This window comes from Bubalus bubalis, chromosome 3 (genome assembly GCF_019923935.1).
Source record: "Bubalus bubalis isolate 160015118507 breed Murrah chromosome 3, NDDB_SH_1, whole genome shotgun sequence".
Classification (NCBI taxonomy): domain Eukaryota; kingdom Metazoa; phylum Chordata; class Mammalia; order Artiodactyla; family Bovidae; genus Bubalus; species Bubalus bubalis.
The window spans coordinates 73,608,973-73,629,980 of record NC_059159.1 but is presented as its reverse complement, the minus strand read 5'-3'; the positions used below and the strand labels follow the sequence as shown (position 1 = coordinate 73,629,980).

Genomic DNA, 21,008 nt, shown 5'->3' with positions numbered 1-21,008 from the left:
TGGGATTCCAGGGTAAGCATTCATTTCCCAGCCTCCACTCCTTGGCTGTCAACAAAGGCAGAAAATGCCCAGTCAGGGCCCACTGGCACTTGCCAACACAGAGACCTGTTTCTTATTTCATCCGGCAGAGTGCAGAGCTGTAGTTACCATCACTAAGGTGGAGAGCTTGGCATCCCTCCAACAACTGATACCGTGAATTCAGCAAGACAAACAAAGCAATTAGTTGTGAGACAGAAAAACAGGGCTGTGTATATTCTAATGGTAAGCCATGGTTGACACACAGTGTTAGGTATTAGTATTTTGTGTACTTTTGAGTCCAGCCACCTCATGCGAAGAGTTGACTCATTGGAAAAGACTCTGATGCTGGGAGGGATAGGGGGCAGGAGGAGAAGGGGACGACAGAGGAGGAGATGGCTGGATGGTATCACTGACTCGATGGACGTGAGTCTGAGTGAACTCCGGGAGTTGGTGACGGACAGGGAGGCCTGGCGTGCTGCGATTCATGGGGTCGCAAAGAGTCGGACACGACTGAGCGACTGAACTGAAGAATGTAAATGAATCTACATTTCTCTACGTGAAAATTCTGTTTGCACCTACATTCCTCAGATAGGTTGATTGACTCAAAAACTTAAACCCCAGAATTCTAGGAGCTAAGGCAGTTAAAACCAAAAGAATGCAGGTTTGCCTTGACTAGTGAGAAACAGAACCCAGTATCCTCTAATGTAGTGGTCCTCGACCTTTTTTGGCACTAGGGACTGGTTGCATGGAAGACGACTTTTCCTTGGACTGGGATGGGGTGGGGTGGGGGATAGTTTTGGGATGATTCAAGCATGTTACATTTATTGTGCAGTTTATTTACAGTCCATGGAATTCTCCAGGCCAGAACACTGGAGTAGGTAGCCTTTCCCTTCTCCAGGAAATCTTCCCAACGCAGGGATCGAACCCAGGTCTCCCACATTGCAGGCAGATTCTTTACCAGCTGAGCCACAAGGGAAGCCCCTCACTTATTTCTATTAGATCAGTTCTACCTCAGATCACCAGGCATTAGATCCCAGGGGTTGGGGGCTGTTGAGTCCTGCCCCAAGGACACAGGTGCAAGGCTTTGCACCAAGGCCAGAGAAGTGGAGTCCAGAACCAAAGTCGCCTCCAAAGCTGACTTAAGCCCCTTTGTAATCATTGCCAAAAGCCCCTGTGATCATCACTAACAGGATTCCTGACTCCAAATTAAGCAAAAATGCCCACCCCGGTAGTCACCCTTATAGCACCTTAACCAATCACCCCGGTAGTCACCCTATAGCACCTTAACCAATCACCTAATGCCAACCTTCCAGCAGGAATTTTGCATTGAGGCTATAAAAATTGGTTACTAACCCATGAAAAGCGATGGCTCTCCCTGGTCTGTCATGAGGTCGGCCTATTGCACTCATGGAGCCCACATTCTGTTCTAATAAACTCACCCCCTTCTGAAATGCTGTGTGTCTGGAAATTATTTTCCAGTCTGTGCTCAGACTTCCTCAACAGGGGCCCCTGCTCTAATAAACATTTAAGAAGTCCAATATGCTTTTACAGCTGGGAGAGAAGTCTGTTTCTGTGGTTCCTCCTACCCTGATACCTCCTGCCAACACACTGGGTACCGTGTGTTGTCAGTAGTGACGACACAGGACCCCAGTAGGGCTGGCTCTGTGAACAGAGCACTGGCCCTGAGCTACCACATTCATCAAGGGTGCCATTCCAGCAAGTCTGCAGTTCACACCTCATCCAGGGCTCAGGGTCTCAGGCAGACCCCTAGGAACTCTAGAGGGGTGGGGAACTGAGTTGTAGACTTCACATTCTGGTGCACGGAGATCACGGCCCCGAGACTATGAGGTCTTCAGTTCTCTTCCTGAAATCCCTGGGCATCTCCCCTTTGCTCTAAGTTGTTCTCTTCTTCCTGCTAAAGAGCAAAACTGACTGTTCGAAGGGCATCATCCCATGTAGCCAAGAACCTCCTTCTTCCTACTTGTCTAAAGTACACACAGCCCATCAATAAGACTGCATCGTGAAGGAGGAAGTGAAAGCCCACACACACACTTGGTTCTTCTCAAACTATAAGCTTTTATTCTATTTTACATGTCATTCATCCAGAACACGACGAGTGTATGGGTGGCATCATTCATACTCAACATGAAATGACATGATGCACACAAGTCACTTGCCCTGTGCTGGGCCCATGTGCACCAGGCAGGAAAGGGCTCTCACGAAGCCCACCCTGAACGGTGGCCTGCTGGGGCACTGGATGTGCTGTCCTCATTTCCCAGCTCTTACACACTCCCTGGAGTTAGATGGGTCGAGATGGACATTTAGCTTGGAACTGAAGTTTCTAAGTTTACACTGCTGAGTACAGCTGGGCTGTTTCCCAGCCTACTTCAGAATCAAGATGCTGCCCACTCACTCTACTGTGATCATTCTGAGTGTGGGATTTATTATTCACAACGCTGTCCTTCAAATCAAACAGAGAAAAGCAGGCTTTCAAGACTACAGGTCAGCAAAAATTGGAACGTGTTTTCCATTTCTCCATCCTGCTCAGTTTTTCCCATAACCTGTTCCAGCCTGGAAGACGAGAGCTTTCTGTCTCTGATGGATACAAATGTGGGAGGAACAGCTTTGGTCTTAAACAAAAGGCCAGAACCTACTTCCCTCTCTAATCTTGCTACATGTGTGGCTCACACCTTCCTTCCCAAGTGGGGGAAACCACTGGCACTGAACAGTTCAAAGGTTCACCAAAATCTGGGCTTTAGACAATGTTCAACACAGCACAGCAACAAAAACAGATACTGAAGGGGATCCACCACAGCTGAGCGCCTACTCTGCAAAGGTCAAAACCTTCCCTTTGGTCAACTCCCTAAAGTCTGTTCTATCCCACACACTGTGACAAACTTCCCTTGCCCTCAAGATTGTGACTCTGGGTCAAAAAAGGTGGATAAGAAATAAATTCTCAAGCTACAGGAACACGACAGCTTGTTAAGTAAATAATCATGTGACCCTCACCCGCACACAGATCAGAGTAGGGAGACTGGAGGCGGAGTGGAAAAGAGAAATGCTCACGGTGTGTGATTTGATCAAGGGCACAGCTTACAGAAATGCCAACAGTCTGGAATTTTCCTATAAAAAGCTGAGGGAACATGCCAATAGCCAGAAATGAGATGACTTCAATGCCAACAGTTTGACCTGTTGGCACTGAGCCAATGTTCTCAGAAGAAAAAGAGGATGCTTCCTCTGGGGCCATGGGAGCTGGTCAAAAACCCTGCCCATCGCACAGAAAGAGGGGGAAGAGGGGCAATCAGCAAAGAGCAGCTGGAAAGGGTCGAGGGCCAGGGATTTGAAACCAGTGTCAGCCAAGAGTGTACCATGTGGACCCCAGGATCTCTCACACTACAGTAAAAATAGATGTATTCTTCCAAAGTTCTTCCTGTATGTGCTGTAACATGGGGCAGAGAGAGGAGGTTACACAGGCAATGCCAGAGGCAGTCTCCCCACTCGAGACAGCTGCAGCACTTCATTTACAGTAACCAGGTGGGAGGGCTCTCTGACTGAAGAAGCACAGCTGCTGATCTACCCTGAATCAAGAAGGTGCCTGAGAAAGGTCGTCCACTCTGGCCCCCACGGGCATCTGGGACAGACACATCTGTCAGTGAAGGAGGAAGTCCACCCCTGTAGAACCTGTTAGATTAAGCCCACGTGACAGAGAAGGGTTTCACAGCCTGATTACCCTAAGAACCAGCTTGGGGAGGGAACTAACGAGCAAATTCTAAGAAGTTATAGAGTACTGTCCTCCCAAATAAAACATGAGTCTTTATTGTTACATTTCCAACTCACAGAATTCCGGGCTGTCATGAGACATATATACAGAGATAATCACTAATCTATGCGTTCATCTTCTGCACCCTCTCTCAAAATTTGGCCCAAGACGTTTTCCAGTTCAACCCCACACACCAACTTGGGATAAACAGAAATAAGTCTTGTTTCTATTCCACTATTACAGGTGGAGTATCTATTGGAGGAGGCGCTTTTGCTGGGTTGGAACAGAGCTGAAGACTTCTGGGTGTGGTTAAAGTATGAACCTCTCTGCCTTCTGACCCACAGACTTTGTGTCTTTCCTTTTCATTGTTTTGTCTCTTTCCATAGCGGTTGCTTTACAGGTTGTCACAGAGATCTCTCTTCTATTCAGAGTCACCCTGGAAGACAGGTGGTTCAGATGAGCAGGACTGTTACCTATTAAGTTACTGAGTCTACAACTGAGGAATCTGAGCTCCGGGATTACCACTCAAAATAAATATTATTTCAAAGTAAATAACAAACTACTCGGCTGGCAAGTGACATGCTTTAGTCTTTCTAAACCATAATTGCCAAGTAGACTTGGGCTTTATGCTACATCCCAAGACAGAAACCAGGTAACCTACATCTTCAAAGGAGTTCACAGAGCACTCCTTCCTGTTTTTTCCCTCAATGCTGAGAAATGACTCTGGAGCCGGAAGCTGTAATATACAACTTGGGGCTCAGGTAAAAACTGCCATAAGGCCCAAATCTGATTAACATCGACTGTTCTTTTTCTTAAGTCTGATGGTGCCTGGGTAGAGGCTTTCAATGGGAAAAGGAAGGATATAGCAGGTGGAAGCTTGGAGAAGCTGAGAGATGAGGGCAGATCCATTAACAAACTCGGATGGCACTATGGGACATGACCAGTGAAGCCAGTTATCTTCTGAAATATCACTATCACTTTCAAAACCCATATCTTTTTTTTTTCCTTAACCAGGAAGTCAGGGGTGAGAGGAACATTCACTTATATTGCTCATCAATACGTTCTTCTTAACAGAACTGAGACTATTTTAAGAATATGAGGAGCTTTTCAAGACATCTGTTTTCAGGACAGACCGCAGTAATAGAAATACTTTCCAGAGTTGGTTCGTTCTAGAGTCTATTCCAAGAACAGGGGCGGCCAACTTTCGCAAGGTTCCAAGGCATGTTCTGGCAAAAATATTTTCACTTTCCTAAAGTTATATGCTGTATTAAAGTCCAACTATACTGTATACACATTTATATACACATATATATTCATCTGATCCTTTGCTGACAGCAAAAAAGGGAACACTTTTTTTAAACTCCAAAGTTGGTAATATTTGTGGAGTATTATGAAGGCAGAATTTTGGTTGGTTGTTTTTTTATGACTCAGAACATAGATGAAATGAAAACTTCTGCACACTGCCCCAAATTCACATCTTTAAAAGGTCCTTTTCTCCATTCACATGAATTCATCTGAATCATTGCCATCCTGTAAGAGACAAAACAGTGAAACCATAAAAGCCTTCAAAATAAGTAATTCAATTTAAAAACTTTAGAGTATTAAGTAACAAGCTTCCTTATGATGAACTATAGAATTCAATTAAAAAATAAAATAATTAAATTCAGTCATTTCTTCTCTATCTTAAATTGTTAGTTGTTTAGAACAGCGACAAGAGCAGCTGTGTTCTCTAAGGTGTCATCACTACATGGCCTGGGTTGCCCGGCAATGAGAGACCAATGGGTCCCAGACTGTGAAGTGAGGCCCAACGACTTACTATAGGGTGCAGAAAACATGACTCCTCCTTCAACAAACAGGCCACAATATGAAACAAAACAAATACTGCCTCGATGTTTTAATGCCAACAAAGCTATAAGTATGCAAAAATGTTTCATCTAAATTCCATTATTTTGGGCCTCAGGGTATCATGTATTTGTTATTTCACAAGGTGGCATCTCTCTTTTTTTTTTAATAGAAACAGTCATCCAGAAGCTACAGGCTAGTTACCAAGTTAGCTGGCTTGCCAAGTTTTTGTTAAAAAAAAATCCTCACATGGCAGTGGTACCTGTGTAAGGACTGATTTTATTGTGTATAGACAAGCCCTGGAGACCAAGCACAAAAGCGAACCCCGGAGCTCCTTTCTGGGCTTCCCTGGCGGCTCAGACAGGAAAGAATCTGCCTGCAATTAACACAGGAGGCCCGGGTTCGATCCCTGAGTCAGGAAGATACCTTGGAGAAGGGAATGGCAACCCACTCCAGTATTCTCGCCTGGGGAATTCCATGGACAGAGGAGCCTAACAGCTCCTTCAAGTCCAGAGCATTGCAAAGAGTTGGACACAGCTGAGCGACTTTCACTGTGAAGTTGCTTTCTGAGCTACTGCAAACCCTAAGACAACTGCTCTGGACGCCAACATTCATCAATACTGTTGAGTTGTGGTACATTTGCGTGAAAATGTCGTAACCTGAACACAACATTGTTTTGGCTTCTCTCTCTTTCCCATGCTTTATACCTGCCTTGATAGAGATGGAGAGGATTTAGGCTTACAGGTACGCAACATGCTTTTCTCCTTAATAGCTTGTGTTAAAGATGGGCAGGGAAACAGGGGAAAAGGTAGAAAACAGTGGTTTCTGGGAAGTCTGGCTTGATTTCCATTCAGCAGGCTTCTCTGTGCCCGCTTCAATTAGCACAAGGAATTCAGGCCACAGTGAAAATGCTTTGGATAATTATACAAAATGCAAACTACTGTTTATAGTCTATCCACGCACACAAACTCTGACTGCCCAAGAGTTCTACACTGAAATAATAGTATCAGAGATGTTGAAAGAGTCATCCTATATTTTCAGAGGTCAGCTTGAAATCCAAGGATGATCTGAGGATGTTTGTGTCTCCAAAACTTACTAAGATAATGTGGCTTGGTGCCAATCAAAGTGAATTACTCCCGATAAAACCTATGAGTTAGATCTGCGGAGTTCCCGTGTGTCAGGGGATCTGTGTTTTTGGGGGATTACAGTAACTTTTAAATATATAGCTGCAATCCAAGACTTGACTTGGACAATTTCTGTATTTTAGATTCCCTTTAAGAGTCAAAATATTTTTGGGGAAGATTCCCTGGAGAAGGGAATGGCTACCTACTCCAGCATTCTTACCTAGGAAATCCCCTAGGCAGAGGAGCCTGGTGGGCTACAGTCCATGGGGTCACAAAGGAGTCAGACACAATTTAGTGACTAAACAAGAGTCAACATGCTTTTCAGTGGAGCAAAACAGGTTTCTCGTCATCCACTTAAAAAGTGATAAGCAAAAAAAAAAAAAAAAAAGTGATAAGCAAATAAAATGTCACAAGAAACGGTCCATGGTTCCTGATATCAAATTTAGAAATTAGAAAGAAATGATAGATGGAAGAAAATTATTCTAAACAGGAGAGCAAAAACTCAAACTAACCTCAGGGTGGAAGACTTAATATTTTTCCTAATGAACTTGTGTAAGCTAAGTTAAAAATTAAGTTGTTGTCTTAGGTAAACACCAGTCTTTGGCTGAAAATCAACTGACCAAGCTGTGGATTCAAAAATGTCTGCGTCCCTTTAACAGAAGATGGTTACAAGGAGAATGAAAGTCCATTTTTTTGAAGAAGGAGGAAGAGCTACGTGAGTCCTTGCACTGTGAGAGAACAGAAACACCCAGCACAAAACTTCCTCGGAAATCTGAACCTGGTTCCGGCATGGGAACAGCAGCAGCAGTGATGGAGGGAGAGGAAAGGCAGGAAGGTTAATAATCCTTTGGTCTACAAACCTGACTTTCTAATCCTGGAACTTTTAACATGTCACTCACCAGGTAGTGTCTGTACAAAGATGTATATTTGTGTGTATATATGTGTTTCTTAATTCCAAAACAACATCCAAACTTTGAAAATCCATAATGAAAATGGCTAAGGTCATAACACAATATACATGCCAGATTTCTGCTGGGAAGTTGTCTCTAAATAACAGAAAACTTCAATAGCAACAACAACCACAGCAAAGACATCAGACCTGGGTTATGTTAACGACTTCTGCTCAACTGTTAAACTGTTTCTCAGAGTAGTTTCCAGAAGGGATTAAATACACTTCATCTCTTGATACTGATGCTCCGTGGATAAATAACAACCAAGGACTATATGGATAAGAAATAATGACTGTTTATATTCATAGAGTGTCTAAGTCAAGGAGGAACTTTCACACACATGACCTTCTTTAAATTCTAGAACAGCCTCATGAGATAATACGTCTCTCTTTACTGCTGATGAATACTCCCTCGGAGAGGTTAAGTAACTTTATTAGTCTTATCCAATTAGTAAATGGCAGTTTAAGCCTCAGAACTTCAACGTCAAGGCTCTATTTAATTACCTAATACTACTCTGGAATTTTTCACAAATAAATTATAAAGGTACATCTCTGACTCATAAAGGAGCCCCATAACTTTAGTTCTCCAATGGGACAAGAATGAAGACTACTGTTCTCATCAATTTTTAGAAGGACATTTACAGACGAACAAGGTGGAAAATCCTACAATTACAATTCACGCACTGAATATGGGGTTTGGTGAGGTGACCTTTAAGGAAACTTAAGTTCTGTTATTTCTAAGCATCTAAAGCAGTGTTGCTTAATAGTATTTTTTGCTGTCATGGAAATGACCTACTTCTATACCATCCAATAGCATAGCCACTAGACACACGTGGCTAGTGTGACTGAGACACTGAGTTTTTAAATTAAATCAAATTAAATGTAATTTAAATAGCCACATGCAAAGAGTGCCCAGTGCAAGGGACAACACATCTAAAGCATCATATGCTATACTATAAACACTCAACATAGAAGCAAATACACCTGTCTAACTTCATTTGTTTTTGCACAGACTGTTTAATAATGGCCTAACTATGCTATTTCCAGCCACTTCAAAATAAATTTTGGGCAAGACAGCACTTGTGGATAGTAAGTCCCTGCCACAGTTCCAATAAAATAATGACGTGCTTGCTGATGCTAAGAAGACCCCTTCTACACTATAATGTGGATCACCATCTTTCTCTATCTTAGGTCCTGAGGAACATGAAGACAACCAATGTTGGTGCTTAGACTACAGTTAAGATCTTTCATTTAATTTAACTGAAGGTGATAATTTTGTCCTCGCTCAATTAAAACATAGAATCTGTAGTCACATTACTATAGAACATTAATAAATAAAGGCATTTTTGGCATGCCTGCCGGAAAAGAGGGAAACAGGGAATGAAAAAGTTCTTGAAAACAAACACGTGATGAAGTCCACAGGGAAGGTGGGCAGTGTCTAATAGAATCCACCTGAGTGTTCAATCATTGCCAAACCATTGTCAAGCCAGCCGCAACATGTCAACCAACACTGGCCAGAAACTCAATCATTACAAACTCAGTGAGTTATTTCAAGGCACAAAATTAGAGTGAATAACTTGAATGTACCTGATTTGAAGACATATTCTCAACTTTCATTAGTGATGAATAGCTCCTAGAAGAAAAAAACAAAACAAAACACATTTTAAGTAAGATTTTCTGGCTGGCAAGTATTTCATGAACATTTACCAAGTATCTAGCAATGCTGAGGGCCTTCTGAAGAAAACAGCATCTCTGCTGTGACTTGCGGAGAAGGCAATGGCACTCCACTCCAGTACTCTTGCCTGGAAAATCCCATGGACGGAGGAGCCTGGTAGGCTGCAGTCCATGGGGTCACGAAGAGTCAGACACGACTGAGCGACTTCACTTTCACTTTTCACTTTCATGCATCAGAGAAGGAAATGGCAACCCACTCCAGTGTTCTCACCTGGAGATCCCAGGGACAGGGGAGCCTGGTGGGCTGCCGTCTATGGGGTCACACAGAGTCGGACATGACTGAAGTGACTTAGCAGCAGCAGCAGCTGTGACTTGTCATCTCACCGGGGTTTGTTCTTTTCTAACTTCAATCACTTGAACCTTGGGCTTCAACTCTGATCTCTGAAGCTGCCAACTCTGAAACATCCCCACCTTAGACAGACTGAGGTCCTACCCTTGGGTCTTTTCTGATCTGTCACACACTTCTCTACTGACTCCTTTTCTGATTGCTGCTTATTCCTTCCAGTTTCAATGTTTACACGGTGAGCTAGATTTCAATGTTAATAAAAGTTTGTTACAGTATCACAAAAGCCAAGTTAAGTTATGCAAGGTTCTAACAGAGCAGGTGAGCAGGCTATGACCAGGAATCCAACTACGGAGATGAAACTGACTCGGACACACTGCAGGGGAACTACAGACACTCCTCTCCAGTGTGTGTCAATAAACGATGGTGTCCCCTGGGAGACTCACAGGTACCTGTTTGAGGGTGCTCCAAAATCCACATGAAATTGAGTAGGAGCTGTTTTGCTTCTCTCACTTTCCAAGCAAGGTCACTTCTAAGGCTCTGACTACTTTTAGAACCTAGGCTACGTTTCTTCTGCTACATCCTTACTCTAAGTGTGGCTTACAGCATAGCAGGTAAGGAAGGAACATGTCACTCAAGGCTTCCTCTCTACAGGTAACCCTACACAAAGATTCTCTACACAAAAATCCCATTAGATGCTAACCTATAGGGCAAGTGTGAGCCAAAAAGCTGTCTAAAGAGCTAATGAACAAGATGGTAAGTGAGAATTAGTATGTGGAGTCTAAATAAGAGGAATTTTCATTATCGTGTAAATGAATAAAATGGTTAATAGAAGGACTGATGCTAAAGCTCCGACACTTTAGCCACCTGATGCCAAGAAACCGACCGACTCACTGGAAAAGACCCTGATGCTGGGAAAAACTGAAGGCAGGAGGAGAAGGTGACAACAGAGGATGAGATGGTTGGATGGCATCACCGACTCAATGGACATGTGTTTGAGTAAACTCCAGGAGTTGGTGATGGACAGAGAGGCCTGGTGTGCTGCGGTCCATGGGGTCACAGACAGATGACTTACCGACTGATCAACAACAAAATATACTGGTATAATCTTCACAGTTCAGCATTCTCCCAACAATCTAAATATTTCTTTAAGAAAACTACCTCAAAGAATGACCTTTACATAGACCTACTCAGAGTATCAGATTACTGGAATTTCTGCACACTGAGGACAGGGTAGGTAAAGCACTTATTTGTAAGAACAAATAATTTTCTGTCTTTAGGGACTGCTGCTCTTTTCACCTGAGAAGGAAGCTGGTGCCTTCTGTGTCGTGGGTTTTGCTCTGTTCTGAGCTAAAGGCTGATGGGTAGACTCCTGACTAGAGCTTAAAGAACCTAGACCTTACAATGGCAATTCCATCCTTTTTTATTCTGATAGAAATTAGAAATGAAAATCTGATTGCCATTCTCATTCAGAAAGTTGAAAAAGGGAGTTTAGAGTCTAAACAATAGCATTAGAATTGGGAAGAAGTTGGGCATCACCAAGATATGAGGTTGTGAAGGACTTCCTCCCTGAAACCGTTTGGAAGCACTGCAGATACTGTCCAGGGTGAGAATGTCTTCTCACTTTATCTGTAGAATTCCCCAAAGATTCAAACATCAGTTTCTTCAGCTATCACAGCAATTAAACTAGACGTTTCTTAGCAGATGGTCCAAATAAATGAATCCACTGTTGGTGAAATTTAATGGTATTTGCCATGTCAGAAAGGCAAGTGAAAGGCTTTAGAATGAGAAGATTTTGTAGGCATAGCATTCAATCTCTTGGGTCAAAGAGTCAAAGACAGAAATTAAAGTGATTCTAGCACTGACAGTTTATAAAACAAATCTGAGCTTAGAGCTTGTTGTTGGAGTTTCACTAAAACTCTGAAACAGACTGAAGAGGGGGCAGAAGAGAGTGGAAACAGTGTGTGTGAGACTGAGAAGCAGACTGAGATGAGCTGCATGTCTCTGGGTGAGTTCCTCAGTCTCTCATTTTCCTCTTCTACAAAATGCAGATGATAAAAAATATCTGCCTCACATGACTATTGTTAGGATTAAATGAGATAATGCAGTAAAGCATAATATAGTATTGGGAAGATGACAAGTATCCAAAGATGTTAGCTAACCTTTCTTATTAAATATTCTAAGTAAATTAAGTGACATTATCAAGGGAGCTTCCCTGGTCATTCAGATGGTAAAAAATCCACCTGCAATGCAGGAGACTCAGGTTTGATCCCTGGGTTGGGAAGATCCCCTGGAGAAAGGAATGGCAAGGCACTCCAGCATTCCTGCTTGGATTCTCCATGGGGTCCCTGCAGTCCATGGGGTGGCAAAGAGTCGGAAACAACTGAGCTACTAACACTTTCACTTTTTTTCATATTTCTAACATACAGTATTATGTTTCTAAACAAAATTACGGTAGATTTGTAAAATGCACAAAAAGGTATGTTTTCAATTTTCCACCGCACATTGAAAACAAAAAGAATAGTCTAAATCATGCATCATTCAAAATTCCACACATTTTTTAAACCGATGGTGTTGCTAATTCTTTCGTTCACAACACAAGAGAGACTCACAATTCTACATCAAACTGAATGTTTAAGTCTCTGCAATAGTCTGTCTCATGCTGGCAGGCTGTAACTTGGGGTAACACTTCCAGATTTCTCCACTTGAATACGGTATTATAAATAAAACCATGCGACTTATTCTTAGCAGAACTCCCAACAGGGACATGTGCATGTCGATAATACCAGTGCTTGATCATAATACCTCCATTCTGGCCGAACAATCTTGCTAATAATCCAGAGTATTCCAAGGAAACTGGGTCAGGACAGGGCAAGACAGCTCATGTTGATCCTATACCCTTCCCAAAGGAATCAGTAACTTTTTTGGTACATGTATCACAAATTAAATCGACCATTCATTCCTAAGGGTTAATTCCCAATTAAGTCAGCAGTGAGAACTTGTCCAAGGTCAATGTGAGTGTCTTAGCTCCAGCATACCTAAGTTCGTCCATCTCCCTCTTCTTTTTCATCTCTTCCTTTTCTCTCCTTTTCATTTCCTGAATCTGGGCTTTCTTCTCATTTCTCTCCTCATGGTCTCTGCATTCCTTCTCTGCCTCTAGGTCTGGGAACCGCTCCATTTTGGTCTTTTCTAATCGGTTCAGGATCTCATTCACTTTCTTCTCTACTGTCACAATTTTCACCTTTGAGGGAGATGTAGGAAAAAAGATACTTAATCTTTACGGCTCTCTCCTCCCCCTCAGAATAGGGCAGAAGCTTTCCTCTGCCACCCAAGTGCACTCCCTTTAGGAAACAGACATGCGGAGCCCTGGACAGCAGAGACAGACGCCCTTCAGCACGAGGGCGCCACCGCTTCCGGTGTCGGCACACTCACATCCTTCTGCCTGTGAAAGCCAATCTGGCCCACGTCCATGTCGGCCGTCTTCTTCAGGTTTGACCACGGGGTGTACACCACGTTCACATTGTTCATCTTGCAGCCTGCGAGAGAGACTGTCCTCAGCATGTGGGCAGGGGGACGCTGAGCAACGCGCGCCCACACCCATGACTAAGTCACCATAATCCGACAGGGGAAAAGGCTGAGAATGAATAGGCCACGGAGTGTTTCAAACCACAAAATATTTTGTCTTTTTAAAAAAGAAGCCCCCTACAAAGACAAATGGTAAAGGCCACAAATAATTCAAGCTAAAGTATTCCAATGGAAAGCAGGGGTCTAGAGATCAGCTTCAGGGACTCTGAGGCTTTCTAAAGTTGAACAACATTTACTGTATGTGTTTTTAAAGAGAAAAGGACCAAACAGGTTTTCTCAGATTCTCAAAGGAGCCCTTGACCTAATGAAGATTAAGCAGCAAGATAAAGGAACTCCGGAGACAGAATCCTACCCGGCATTACCACAAACCAGCTGGTTCACTTTGGGCAAGTCCCCATGGCTCCTGGAATCTTGTCTGAAATATGAGGAGGCTGGACTCATTTAGTAGCGTTCCTGTTGTTTGTTTCTTTTAGCAGTGGAACGTCTTTCACCAAAGAAAACATGTCAAAGTAGTCAAAGCAAAGATGCTCTGGATAAAAGGGGTGGCAGGAGCCCTGTTCACGCCTCCTATGCCCTCACCGCCCCCATTTCATGTGCCCCTCCACGCCAACCGCCTCCCAGGCAGCTCCAAGAATCCCAGTTTAATCACTGGTCCAGTGCTCCCTAAGGCCCTTCTGAATCTGATGGTGATACATGTCAGTGTTTATATTCAATGACCACATACACTGGGCAAATCTGGGGAACACAGCCCTATTTAAACGATCAATGTTAACATCACCAAAAACAAGGCAAACTGGCAGCAGGTGCCTCCTGACTGTAATGCACGAGGCTTCACTTGCATAGTATTCCTGCCAGAAAATTTGATCCTACTGAACAGGAAGCATCAGGAGGCCAAAGTGGCCTCCACTCTAAAAGTGTCAAAGTCCTGAAAACAAAGAAGTGTCCAGATTAAAGGCGACCAGAGAAACATGCCAAGTGAATAGAATACAGGATCCTGGATGAGGAAAAAGAGATGTTATAAAGTGACAGAAGTGGGTAACGGCATTCTCCCCACATTACATTTCCTGACTTTAATCACTGTAACACAATTACTTTAGGCAATGTCCTTAGGACACACTGAATGGTCGTGAGGGCTGTGAATTCTTTTCAATGGTTCAGCTAAAAAAAAAGAACAAAAAACCATTGAGTATATCATAGGGAAAGAGCAAACCAATACGGAAAAATTCTTGACTCTGAAAGGCAGATGAGAGCTGTATTTTTCTTACAACTTTTCTGCAGGTTTGAAATTTTTTTCAAAATTAAGTTAAAAAAAATCTCCACATGCAAGGCACTGTGGGAGACAGAAACATGGCTCAGACAATGGATCCTGTCCTCTAAGATTAAAAGAGGACAGATAAATACATTTTTTTTTTGTTAAGTCACTAAGTTGTGTCCGACTCTTTGCAACTCCATGAATGGTAGCACTCCAGGTTTCCCTGTCCTTCACTATCTCCTGGAGTTTGCTCGAACTCATTTCTGTTGAGTCAGATAAATAAGTTCAAGTAAAATGAGACGTTGTCAAGTGATATGGAAAGATATAGGTAAAGCGCTCAGGCAGTTCAGGGAGGGCAGAGGTCACTCAAAGATGGAAAAAGGGAAAGATTCCACAGGAGAGGTTAAGTTCCTTATTTCTTAATTGGTTTAATCTTGGCTTCCTCATCTATAAAATGAAAATAACGTTCTTAATTCAGTAGAGTTGATAAATGAATAATGTGTGATGTTTCTGGCACAGTGCCAGGCATGTAATTAAGAGTCAATGTTAGCAGCTCTTACTGGAGAAGGCAATGGCACCCCACTCCAGTACTCTTGCCTGGAAAATCCCACAGATGGAGAAGCCTGGTAGGCTGCAATCCATGGGGTCGCTATAGTGGGACACAACTGAGAGACTTCACTTTCACTTTTCACTTTCATGTATTGAAGAAGGAAATGGCAACCCACTCCAGTGTTCTTGCCTGGAGAATCCCAGGGACAGGGGAGCCCAGTGGGCTGCTGTCTATGTGGTCGCACAGAGTCAGACACGACTGAAGAGATTTAAGCAGCAGCAGTAGCAGCAGCTCTTACTATTATAACTACTGTGTCAACCCTCAGCCTTAGCTTGGATCCAGACATGTGATGACTGAGCAGGAGTATAACATTGAGGGCAGAGGGAACAATACAAGCAAAGGCACAAGGTAGGAAAACAGCAGATATTTGCTTTGGCTGGAGTGTGAAATATACGAAGGGAAACAGAGTCTGTGGTCAGATCTGAGATGCTTAAATGCCAGCTTAGGAAGTCTGGATTTAACTGTATGGACAAGGTGTAGGGTGTCATGGAAAGTGTCCAGGCTTTCAGACAGTATAATCTGGCAAGAGATTATAAAGTGAATAAAGAAGAGGCTGACCAGATTCCATGAGGACAAAGGGCATGGGAGGTGGTCAGCCAGGGAGGAAAATATTTTAAGGACAAAGTGACACAGATGGAGTGCGCTCAGCAAATCCCACAGCAAAGACAATCTTCTTCACTCCCCAGCATCCTCTATTAACTCCTGACAGTGAGATGCCTGGGCTCAGCTCCTTCCTCTGCTAAGTGAGCAATCCCTGTGGAAGGCTGAAGAGGAGAGGCTAACGATTCAGTGATTCAATAACTTCTCTTTTCTGTTTTCTCTAGAACTAGTAAACTACAAAGGGATTAAGGAGAAAGAGGCTGGGCCAAGAATAACAAGGCCAAGGCTCTTTTAACAAAGTTGCCTCTGCCAGCCAGAGGCGTGGGAAGGGGACAAGAATACGTGAAAGAGGTTGGAACACACAAGGCAAGAGGATGATGACAGTCTCAATTTTTATTATTTTTATTTCAGTAACCAGAGATCTTACCTGGAAATCTTAGCAACTTGGTTCTACTCATAAAAATGGAATGTCCTAAAATGAATTACAATTTAATGATTTATGGAGCTGAAAATGAGTGGGTCTACAGGACAAGATTTCTGGTTTCTTTGGCTAGGCCCCTGACCCAGGAAAGCTGCCTGCGTGAGATCTGCAGGCTAAAAGGTAGGGGAGGGGCTCATTTCCAGCTCTGCTCCAGTAATCACCGACCTCTGCGACCTGCTGTCAGCTCTGTGTCTGCCCCATGCTTATCTTTTATGTAAACCATATTTTTTCTCCTCCCTCTGGATCGGCCCTCAACTTCAAAGGAACCCAAACTTACCTCAACCCTATCTAGATCCATGTCCTACAACTAAAATCCAGTCCATCAGCTCAGTCATTCTCAGGAGAACACCATCTCCCTACACTCCTTTATAACTGCCACCTCCACTCCATTAATTGTCCTTCTTGACCTACAGTGACCATTGAAAAATTAAATCCTGTACAGTAGAACCCAACAGGCACCAAGCCCAGTATTACAGGTCCTACTTAAAACACAGAGGCGGATTGTCCCAACACTCTTTGCACATTGGAAACATCTGGAGAGCACTATAAAAATACTGATTCTATCACCCCAGACCAATTATTTAAAATTCTCTGGGAGACAACAAGATCAGTGGATTTTATATCTGTAAAATTCATAGGGAGAAAAAAGTCTGTAAGGAGATAAGAAAGAAAAAGTAGGAAAGAGCAAATGGCAGACTTGAATTCTAGACTGTATTGGGTTGGCCAAAAGTTCATTTGGATTTTTCTATAACACCTTATGGAAAACCTCCAAAGAACTTTTTGGCCAAGAAAACAGTAACAAATAATGAAAATAAAGATATCCAACAACATTACAAATAAAGACCTGAGACACATCTGTCGCCTGGCTTTTAATATAACCTAATTTCCAAAAGTCTTTTCACAAATAACCTTAAGGGTAGGCAAGTCTAGACAAGTTTCTATTCAAGGGAAAGAAAACAGGGTTAAAAAAAAAAAAAAAAAAAAGACTTGAAATGGGCCATGAACATTAGAGAGGTGGGGAAATTAGTCTTCAGTTTTCTGACAGGTAGCGAGATTGCCATCTTAAACAACAAAACAGGGGAAAGGCATATTATATACATGTTATTCTCCAGACTCAAGCCAAAGTCAGTAACATGTTCTCTATGATGTAATCCATTTCAGACACAAAGTGATGTGAGTTCTGAAAACACCTCTAGGAAAACTGACCTTGAATGCTATTGGCCTTCACAAGATGGGCACAGTCCATCAGCACCTCCTTTGGAATATCTTCTATTTTCTCTCCCTGAAACACAAAAATAAACCAAATGGCCCACCACCTTGTTTCTGAGCAATAATGGAACACTTTTATAGGGCTTTGCTACCTGACTAGGCACAATTTTACTAAAAGCAAGGGGATCTTCAACTGTATTTCAAGACACTGAAAAATAAAGTCAATTATGGAAATGTTTAAGAAAAGGCAGTAATATGGAAAATACTAATACTTAATAGGTAAATTAAAAAACAGGGTATGAAAAGAAAACCACCAAAATATTAAGCGTTTTTATGTCTGAGTAATTTTTCCCTTCTTTCTTCTCATTCATAATTTTAGAAACCTTGTGGAAAAGTGGTGTCTGTTTTTGGAATGGGAAGATTTCTTAGCTGAGGTCCCTATAACCTCCCTTTCAAGAGACATCCCTCTCAAGGGCTTCCCCAATGTCTCAGACAGTAAAGAACCTGCCTGCAATCCAGAAGACCTGGGTTCAATCCCTGGGTCGGGAAGATCCCTGGAGAAGAGAATAGCAACCCACTCCAGTGTTCTTGCCTGAAGAATCCCATGGGCAGAGGAGCCTGGTGCGCTACAGTCCATGGAGTCACAAAGAGTCAGACACGACCGAGAGACTAAAACACACACACACATGAGGCATCTTACAGTTTTGGGTCTCAAATCATCTGGTAGGTCATCTACCCTCAGCTTTAGTCAGGAACCAAGCTCCTGGTGTGTTACATATAACCTTCCACCGTAAGGGAGAAAAAAATATCGATTCATTCACTTTACAGATACAGTATCAAAGTCAAAGCTGAATAAGCAAAACCATTCCAAAGGAACAAAAATATGTCAGAGGCAAGAGCTAGTGGAAATCAGCTCAGCACTGGCTGTTAGGCATGGGATTACAGAAGCACTTCTGTCCAGGTGTGAAATGTTTTATCTACCTAACTATTTGAAAAATTAAGTTTGTTCTATTTTTTTTTCCCCTTAATGTTTCAAAATGGGAATCTCTCAAATACCTAAATTTTGACTAAAAAATAAGTGATTTAAGTGTAACTACTTAACCCTCATCCTGTGAATAGACTTATTCACTTAAATACAGGATTCTGAATTTACCAACTTGATTAACACAATGTCATCATCATGAATATCAACCACTACACTAGGCTACAATATAGTGATGGTGATGCCGTCAGGGGCTTCTAACATTCATAGAAGCTGACTGACCCTACACTAAACACATCAAATGAATAATAAAGAACAAATTAGGAACCGCTTTAGGAATATTCACTTTTTGAACGGTAGGAACATTAAGTAAATAGACATATGAAATGGATAGTATTATTATGCTCACCTTACCAATGAAGAAAATGAAGCTTAGTGAGGTTCAGTAACTGGGCCAAGATCCTCCATGTCTTGTGAATGTCAGAGCTGAGGGATGAACCCAGGACTAAAGTCATGCTCTAACAACTGGCCCCAGAGTACGGTGCTTATGGAGATTTTGTGAAAATGTTATCTTGGCCCTTAATATCAGGTTATGTACCAATGGTCCTTCTTACTACCTAAAGCTATTGCTATTCCTGAAGCAATCCCCTCTTCTTGTTTTGCTATTTCTAATAATATGAGCAGACCAAATAAAATAAAATCATTTGGCCTAGTATTATGCATTAAGTCAGAGTAAACAAAACGCATGGGGAGTCTAAGGTAAAGGCCAGAATTTTGACTGTAGGCTTTGTGCCATCTGTGTTAATGAGATAAGAAACCTCTTGATAAGTGAGACTTTTCTATAGGTTTTCAAAAAAACAAAGAAGTGTAGAAAAAAAGCCAAACACTTGATGAATATCCATAAGCTTTAAAGCTGGGGTTGAATTCACCTGAAATTGACAAAAAAAAAAAAAAGAAGAAGAAGAAGAAACACACATAGCACTAAGCAAGTGCCAGGCACTATTAGAAATGTTTTAGTTGGGACCTCCCTGGTGGTCCAGTGGTGAAGACTCTGAGCTCTGAATGCAGGGAGCAAGGGTTCGATCCCTGATCAGGGAACTAAGATCTTGCATGGTGCAGCAAAAAAAAAAAAAAAAAAAAAAACACAAAACTTCAGTCATGCTAGCTCATTTAATCCTTACAATGACCCAGTGAGTCAGGGGCTGTGAGCTCCCTTTTACAGAGGAAACTGGCACAGCTGAATAACTTGCTCAGAGGTGCACAGCTGGTATGAGCAGAGCCAGGATTTGAAGCCAGCAGTCCAGCTCCAGAGTCTAGGTTCTGAATTATTTAGTCTCAATGCATCTCCAACGCTTACTTGGTAACTACTAATTAATACAAAGGGCTACGACCTTTACTTTTTCCAGTAGTCATGTATGGATGTGAGAGTTGGACTATAAAGAAAGCTGAGCACTTACTTGGTACCTACTAATTAATACAAAGGGCTATGGCCTTTACTTTTTAGTAGTCATGTATGGATGTGAGAGCTGGACTATAAAGAAAGCTGAGCGCTGAAGAATTGATGCTTTTGAACTGTGGTGTTGGAGAAAACTCTTGAGAGTCCCTTGGACTGCAAGGAGATCCAACCAGTCCATCCTAAAGGAAATCAGTTCTGAATGTTCATTGGAAGGACTGATGCTGAAGCAGAAACTCAGACCCTGATGCTGGGAAAGACTGAAGGCAGGAGGAGAAGGGGATGACAGAGGATGAGATGGTTGGATGGCATCACTAACTCAATGGACATGAGTTTGAGTAAACTCCGGGAGTTGGTAATGGACAGGGAGGCCTGGCATGCTGCAGTCCATGGGGTCACAAAGAGTCGGACATGACTGAGCAACTGAACTGAACTGATGGCCTTTACTGCAGGACATCAACCAGGCAGAAGTTCCTTTAGGAGCACAGATTTTTATTGAGCACAATTATGGGCTTCCAAAAGAAAATGAAATGGAACTCCTATTCTGACAAGTACTAACTGGTGGTAAGGTGAACTTGGGACTATCACCGTTATTTCCATTTTCTGACACAGCAGAATCCAAAGGAAAAAACTTAATCTGAACCAAAAGGAAAGTTGGGAACACCATTCTTTATTTTCTCTAAAATTAAAATAGTTTCAGAATGGCAAGAAGTTGCCTAGGAAAATTCAGAATTTTGTTCCAGCACAGAGTTCACAAACTTTTTTTTCTTTTTCTTTTTTACAATACAGTTCTCAAAAACACAAGCAGAATAAGTAAAGGTGGGGTAGCATGTTTTATCTTGTTAGTACACTGAGAAGTAAATATTATCAGCATAATGAAATCTTTTTTTTTTTAATTAAAAATAGTCAAAAGGTTGCTTTTCAGTTATAAAACCCCAAAACGTTTTTGGAAAACCTATACATATCAGGTAGCATTTTAAATAAGCACAATATTTTCAAAGGGCAATCTGGCATAAAAGGAGTTACTAAAATGTTTATATCTTTTGACCCAATAATACGCTTAAAAAAAAATAAAAAGAAGAAAAGGAAATAGTTCATAAAAAACATTTCTTGTTGGGGTTTCATA

General features: G+C 42.2%; 1 protein-coding gene across 2 annotated transcripts in view; it reads right to left on the bottom strand.

The window, feature by feature from the left end:
* Positions 1–3,811: 3,811 nt before the first annotated feature.
* Positions 3,812–21,008, bottom strand: part of CCDC25 (coiled-coil domain containing 25) — a 32,871-nt gene continuing 15,674 nt past the window's right edge. Inside the window, exons 5-9 of one of the 2 annotated variants that reach the window (XM_006060256.4) lie at positions 17,445–17,520; positions 13,143–13,246; positions 12,749–12,951; positions 9,281–9,326; positions 3,812–5,308 (exon numbers count right to left, since the gene is read on the bottom strand). In XM_006060256.4, coding sequence (XP_006060318.2) covers positions 5,279–5,308; positions 9,281–9,326; positions 12,749–12,951; positions 13,143–13,246; positions 17,445–17,520 — 459 coding nt within the window. In that variant the 3' untranslated portion in view covers positions 3,812–5,278. Of the gene's footprint in view, positions 7,098–9,280; positions 9,327–12,748; positions 12,952–13,142; positions 13,247–17,444; positions 17,521–21,008 lie in introns of both variants that reach the window. The other variant, XM_044939732.2, reaches the window with a different exon arrangement.